At 34.6% G+C, this 7,687-nt stretch overlaps 1 protein-coding gene across 1 annotated transcript in view; it reads left to right on the forward strand.

The window, feature by feature from the left end:
* Nucleotides 1–6,920, forward strand: part of ROCK2 (Rho associated coiled-coil containing protein kinase 2) — a 133,302-nt gene extending 126,382 nt beyond the window's left edge. Inside the window, exon 33 of the mRNA XM_070451592.1 lies at nucleotides 3,562–6,920. Within this exon, the coding sequence (XP_070307693.1) occupies nucleotides 3,562–3,565 (4 nt within the window). The 3' untranslated portion in view covers nucleotides 3,566–6,920. The remainder of the gene's footprint in view (nucleotides 1–3,561) is intronic.
* Nucleotides 6,921–7,687: the final 767 nt, after the last annotated feature.

Genomic DNA, 7,687 nt, shown 5'->3' on the forward strand with positions numbered 1-7,687 from the left:
GATAAAGATTAAGAAACTTAGTATTGGTAAGATGTAAAGAAACAGACCCACTTATATGCTGCCAGTAGAACTCAAAACTCAGTGCACCTCCTTCTGCAGCAGTCTTTGGTGATAAGTTTCATAGGCCTGAAATGTATAGCCATTGATCAGTTAACATGTTGTTTATTATGGAGGTATGAACAAGAGTTTTGGGAGAACAAAGGAAATCATGGAGAATTCTGCCATTAAAGCATCAAGGAAAGTCTCAGAAAAATGGAGGATTAGTAATTTACCAGGCAAAGAAATAAGAGAAAAGAAAGTTTTAGGCAAAATATTATATGCAGAGGCACTGGTTGTCAGGGTTACATGTGTGTTTGCAATGTTGTATGGGGTTACAGTGGGGAGTGGGTCAGAATAGGAAGCAGAAGAAGGTGACACTGAGAAAGCTCTGGGCCAGATTGAAAAGGACTGAGTTCATCACTATGCTAGAGTCGTCTTGATTTTGTTCTAATAGGAGGCTTTCAACGAGAGATTAGTATGTTTTGTCTTAATGAGATCCTGAACTAAAATACTGACAGTAAAAATGGAGAGAAGAAATCAAGTTAAAGACAGATTTTTTAAGTTGAAATGACAACTAGATGACTGACTGGGAGTGGTTGAGGCAGAGGTTTTAAGGGAAGTTTCATCGTGCATTTTCCTGGGCTTCCCTAGTGGCTTAGCTGGTAAAGAATCTGCCTGCAATGTGGGAGACCTGGGTTTGATCCCTGGGTTGGGAAGATCCCCTGGAGAAGGGAAAGGCTCCCTACTCCAGTATTCTGGCCTGGAGAATTCCATGGACTGTGTAGTCCATGGGGTCGCAAAGAGTCGGACACGACTGAGTGACTTTTGCTTTCACTCATCATGCATTGCACTGATAGCCTAGTGATGAGACTTTTAAAATCTGAAGATTGTGACCTGGGCACACACTTCACACATTTTCCAGAGGTTTTGGAAGGATATGAGGTGCATGTTTTTCATAAAAGTATACTAAAACAGGGGCTTGGATATGCAGGAAGAACTCCCTGCTTATGCAAGAAGTCTCCCAAGTAGTAGAGTTGAAACCATAGCTATACATGTAAGGCTAAATAAATGAATATATACTCGGCTGTGCTATGTTTTAAGGGAATAAATAATTATATCTGAGTTTGTGTGCTTAAATTTTTTATTTAGTGCATATTGAAGTAGAGTAATTTGAGTTGATTTGTTTACTTTTAAATTAGGGTAATAATCATCCATCAACCTACTCTGTCAGTGATTCTCAAAGTCAGCCAGCTGTATCAGAATTCATCTCAAAATTCATCTTAAAAATGCAAATACTTACCCACCCACCTTACCCCCAATTTAATTATATCAGAATCTCTTGAGATGAAGCCTCGGAATGTGCATTATACATAGCATTGGGTAAATCATATACACTAAAGTTTAAGAACCAATTGCATAGTGACCATAGCTGAGTTTTGGGGACCAGGTGAGTTCCTTGGCACAAATGTATTCATGAGTGTCACAGTTATAAACAATGAGGAAGTTACTTCTGTTTTTAAAAATAAAAATTATTGCAATGTTAGGTGATTGGGTTGAATTGGAAAGGGAAGATTGCATATACCCCTCTTCTAAGTCTTAATTTATTTGGCCAAGATAAGTTGCTAATGCTGTTTATCTACCTTTGGTTTTTCCCTTATCTGTAGTTTTATGGAAGGCTTAACCTTTGGTGACCCATTGAACAAGTAAGGTCCTGCAGGAATTGAGAAAGCTACATTCTTAGAATTAATCGTCTTTCATACTCGGGTTTATGGTACAACGCTGGGAAAATGTGAGCTGACAATCTGGACACTTCTGTGAAGGGAACATTGACACATGTTGAGCTTTCATAATTCTTAAATGGGGTGTCAGGGTGGCTACATTTTTATGTCGGCCCAGTGGAAAGAAGATTATGTCTTACCCCTGAATATTTTCTGTGTCCTCTGTTCTGTGATGGTTTGGAAGGCATACCTGGTCAACATGATTATGTGCATTTGCATATAAAGAGAAAGACTTCTCTGAGTGCTTCCATCTCAATTTTAATCATGTTGTTATCAGTGAAGGGAAAGTTAAAATGTTTACAGCATAATGTGTGACTTTTCCATCATAAGATATTAAGCTGTTGTTTCTAAAGACTGTTAGAGTATAAACTTGCAAACCTCCTATTGCAGATTGCTTGATTTGGCATTTAAAGACTGGGATTGGTCATTTGATGATGTTGATGGTGGTGATGATGATGACGATGTTTTTGATTTCTGAAGAAGTTAAATGGGGTAAATCAAAAAATGAGAAATGAGTTGTTTTAGTTTTTCCAAGTAGTGCATGTGGTTTGCACTTTGGGTTTTCATTCTTTTTTTACCAGTTTGAAATTTTATTGAGTTGTTTTTGATAGAATATATTTGAAAAATAGCCTTCAGACAAATTTCTAACTGAAATTTCCATGTTAAGTATGAAAGCAAAATGCTATGTTCAGATTCCTTATTGGCTATATATTTTCAATACAGTTGGAATTTTAATTTTTTATCTTAGGAATGAAACATGTAGAAATAACAAATGGAACTAATTCTGATACTTTCTGTTCATTCTAAAGAAGTCATATGCAGAGAAGTAAAATTTACAGTGTTTTCAAGTTCTTACAGCTGTATTAGTTTGTGAACATAGCATGGGATTCCTTCTCCCTCCATCCCTCTCTTCTTCCCCACTCTTTCCCTCTTTCTAACTTGCAAGAATTGAAACCATAAAAAACTTTGATAAATGCTGTGAACTAGCTATTTCTGATTTTGCTTTTTTTTGTGATATGAAATGTTTACTTTTTGAAAATTTAATGTTACTTTTGCTGAAGAATGCTAATGGTATGCTGTGAAAGCTCTTGTGCTTTTAGAAAATGTCATTTGGTTAATAGAGGCTAACAGAGATTTGAATGAAAACTTAACCTCATGAGTTAAACCTTATATATGGAATGAATGTAAAAGAAATAATGTCTATCTTAACCTAAATAACATGTTGCAAAGTACATACTTAAATCACACATTATTTGTATCTGTTTATAACCAGGATTTACAGGGTATTTTTTACATATATTTACTACAACAGTGTGTTTGTTCCCATTTTGTAGATTTTTTAAATGTGGCATAGGGTGAAACAGCCAAGTAGAGCCTGGTCCTTCAGTCCACTCTTCTTTCACCCACACGAGGAAGCTAACAGTTAAACCTCAAATCAAACAGGTTCACTTGAGTTATTCATTGACATACCATCTCACCCTGATAGCCAGTTAACCATATTAAAACTTGTGTGTCATGTTTGTGGACAATATGAGAAAATATGAGGAAGCATATAATTGCATGTACCTTGAAATAAGAAAAGTAAGACAGTAAATATGCTATATGCATGATTTAGGTGTTAAAAAGTATAGTAGTTGGAAGACTGTAGAGTTTGATGTAAATGGAATGCCTTTTCAAAGAACTGATCATAATCTCTTAAATTATTTCACTGTATCAACTGACTTTATTTTCCTTTTCTTTCCAGCTAACTGCCTTCTGTGAATGCAGTCATTATTCAAGGTGATCATATTCTTCCAGTTGAAACAAGACTGAAATATGATGGCCCAAAATTTATTAAAAAGTTATATTTTCCTGAGAGACTAATACACATATATATTCCCTCTATTCCTGCAATATAAATTCTAAATCTTCGATAGGTCTTCTGGGCTCCTTTGGAGCAACAAGTTGAACCAACAGTGATTGGTTAATAGAATAAGAATATCATGTGCAACTCTTTCAGACTTGTTCCATAAAGCTCTCCTAGCATCATTCACACTACATTGCATAAAGAATTTAGAAGAGTTACAGAAATCATCTTTTCCACTTCAACAGAGAGATTTCACCAGCACATTTGCCAGAAGAATCTGGGAATGGATTCCACTACAGTGATAGAGACTGCGTCTTTAAGAAGTGACCATTGTATTGTGTGTGTGACACACACACACACACACATACATAAACACACACACAAATAGTACTGTAATACTGCAAGAGGGTTTTTTAACTTCCCACTTTATTTTTTTATAAACATTAATCAGATATCATTACTTACTGCATTTGCAACTATGCACTTGTATAAAGCCATAATGTTGGAGTTTATATTACTCATTGTGTGTACCTGCTGGAAGCTGCATGTTCATGTTTAAGCAATTATTGCAACAAGTTTGAAGTTAATTATATCAGTTTCTTAATGCTTTGTAATAGGCAACTTTACCCAGTTTGAATGCCTTAATTTAATTTTTTTCAAGATATCCACCCTTTCCTGTATTTAAAACAAACAAAAAAAAGTATTTACCAGCTCTTAGGATGCAAATTTGCTTTGCAGAAGAAAATTAGTGCACTATTTTTACACATAGTAGTTATCATTGTCAGCCTATTTTGATTGTATAACAGAATTTTGTTTAAGTATTGGTGATAGAAACAGTAATGGGTAGTATTGGAACTAATACATCTTTTATGTATATCTATTACTTATCCGACCCCTTTTACAGACCTCAGTATTAGTGTGTGACTATGAAACATTTTCTTTGCTTTTAATTTGCTGGCTACCCTAGGTGTGTTTTTATTTCTGATAAAGACATTTGTGACTTTTTACATTTTCACACTCAAGATTCAAAAAATTATCTCAAATACAAATAAAACTAAGACATACTGTAGATATATTTTAAGTATTTAAGTGTGATCCCGTAAACACATGACTGTGTATGGCAGCATTTCATTATTGTGGCTGGGAAGCAGTGGCCTCAAAGGCACTTAATTTTTATTTTTTTAAATGCTATTCAAGTTACATACAGTTTATGCAGGACCATTCCTGCTTTATTTCTCATTATCCCAGAAAAGTATGTGTTTTATACTGCTACAGTATACATCAGTGATAAGAATCAAGTAAAGAAAAATTCTGTGATCTTCTCTCAGCCTCTCTGTGTATATACATGTACATAGAGTTTGGCATGATACTGAGATACATCATCCAATATTTCTATGAAGGAAGTAGACATTTTTCATTGATTCCTTCTGGGGTCAGTGTTGAAGTGTTTAAAGAGTTAGATCCCCAATTATAGATACTATTGTGGAAATTGAAGAGTGGCCTTTGGCTGCTGATGTACTGAAACTGAATCTTCTTATTACATCATCCAGGCTGCACTCTTCCATGCTGTCTGTGCTAAAACTAGATATGCATGCCATTTCCCTTGCAGGTATGTTCTGGTTCGGGGGCACAGCTCTTTTTTTTAAGTAAGATTAAAAAATGAAAAATATATAAAATTTATATAGAATAAATATTTCCATTCATTAGACTTGTTAAAAGGAGACTGAATTAATATTTTATATAGAGATTTTGTTACACTATGGGAGGTTCTATCATATTATTCTGAATTGGAGAGTATATATATATATTTTTAATAAACTTTATTAAGGTGAAATAATTTGAAGTTTACACATGAGTAATTGAAATATTTGAGTAAAAATGGCAAAAGTTTAAATTTTGAATGCTGTATATATATTAGAGAATATGGAGAATCATGGTGTGATGCAACTATACAAGGAAAATTAATGTGAAGTTTTTTGGGGGGCAAAGAGATCCTAAGGGGCAAAAAAAAAAATCTCTCCATGAGGATTCTTCACATTATATGGTTTGACATAAGGATTTATAGGTCGTTTGTCCAGCCAATGGAAATGTGCTTAATAAAAAATTCTGACCTTGGGTAAGAATTTGCTTTATACCCTGTTGCTGGTTTCATGTACATACAAGTGCATGCCCCCATCCAAAATGTTTTCTTCCCAACACTCATTAAATGTGACATTGACTTGGTCTAACAACCTGCTTTTGTGCCAGCTTCTTTTTCTTGAGGCTCCAAAACCTCCAAGATAAAGTTAAGACCAAAAGTTACTTGTTTCCTCACACCTGATTTCTCCTAGAGCCACAAATACCTCCTTTTGAGAACTAAGAAGTAGTGAATACTGGGATTTTCTTAGTTGGGTTGTTTTTTGTTTTTTGTTTTTTTTTACTTTTGTGGGAATACTGAGGCAAAGCAGAAGGAAAACTGGTGCCAGGGTTACTGCTGAGGATGACTGTCTAGTGCATGTTGAAAGTATTAATAAAAAAGAAATGCTATCTAGAAGCAAACTTAAAAAAAAATAACAAGTTTAAAATGCTCTGGAGCTAACTAAAGGATAAGTATACCAATAAATCTAAAATAAAGGTGAGTGTTTTTAAGATTAACCTGTGCTAGAGTTAGACGATTCTGGCTGTGAACGCTCTCCTTTATCCCAGTTTATCTGTAGATCCTCAAGAAAAAATACTCTAGGTTGCCAAACCACAATTTGAGAAGTTATGCTGCTGCTGTTAATCTACTACAGGATTTGGTTTGGTAAAATAGAGAAACTGGACACTATATTACCTTATGGAAACATGTTTCAAATAACATGTTTTAAAAATCCAATGAGAACAAGTCACTTCTGAGTTTCTTGATCTCTGTTGACACTGCTACTGACTCACCTCTCCTCCCCTGGAATAAGATGTCAGTTTCCCTATATTGTGAAGATACCATGGTTGGTTTGTAAAGCACTTTGAAGAATAAGCACTGTCTGACAGTGCTAGATACTATGTTTAGGGGGTTCTCTCCTTGATTCCCTTCCCCATAATAATGAGTTTTGTTTGGGGTTGTAGTAAGTTATGAACTGCATGGTTTAGATAATCATAAATATTTGATCAGCTGTCCCCTTGAACAAAAATCATGGTGCCCCCCAATTTTTTTTAAATTTTGTTGCATCTTTGTAGTAATGTAATTGTATTTTATGCCTGCTTTTTATATTAAAAATTAAATAAAAGAAATTAAGACATAAGCATTTTCCTACTTTTCCTGTGAAATACTCTTGCAACCTTCTAAAATTTACCCCCCAAAATTACTTTCCCTAAAAGATGGGTATAGCAAAGAAATCTTAATTGAGGTTACACACTTGGGGATCTTCAGCCCTATTGCTTAATCCATGGAGAAATACAAAATCAAATTTCAACTAGGAGTTTGTGTCTAATTTAACATCAGTATTTTAAGGAACATGCAAACGTGAGAATCTCATTTGAGTGTCAAGGATAAGGAAAAGAAGCAAAAGTCTGTTTCGGCAGAATAGTGTGCTAACAAGTGGTTTTCTAGAACTTTCTGGTAATCAGTGAGGTCTTTTCTAGGATACTTGCTGGCTATCTGATCTGGGACAGGTTATTCAGTATGGGTTTCAGTGTTTTCATCTGTAAAATGGAGACTGTTTACTTACAGGATTGTTGTGGGATTAATGTTGTGTACAGAATATCTGGGGTGGCTCTAACGTATGTTCCTTTCCCTCCCAAAGGGGAAAAATGGAAAACTCTCCACCTAAGGAGTTGCTTTAAGCATTGATAAAGTATATCTAAATAAAATATTTGTTAGACTAAAAAAATCACACAGTTTATACTACTAGTCAGATGATAACTGCATATGAGAAAAGATTTACTTGGACTTTTTTTAAAATGCAAACTATGATTTTTAAAACTATAGAATCAATGACTTGTTTTTTTTATTTTTAGATGCCATGTTTCTCTTCCTATTGGTCCCAAGCAGTAGTTCTAAAAGGATTAG

Source organism: Odocoileus virginianus, chromosome 2 (assembly GCF_023699985.2).
Source record: "Odocoileus virginianus isolate 20LAN1187 ecotype Illinois chromosome 2, Ovbor_1.2, whole genome shotgun sequence".
Classification (NCBI taxonomy): Eukaryota; Metazoa; Chordata; class Mammalia; order Artiodactyla; family Cervidae; genus Odocoileus; species Odocoileus virginianus.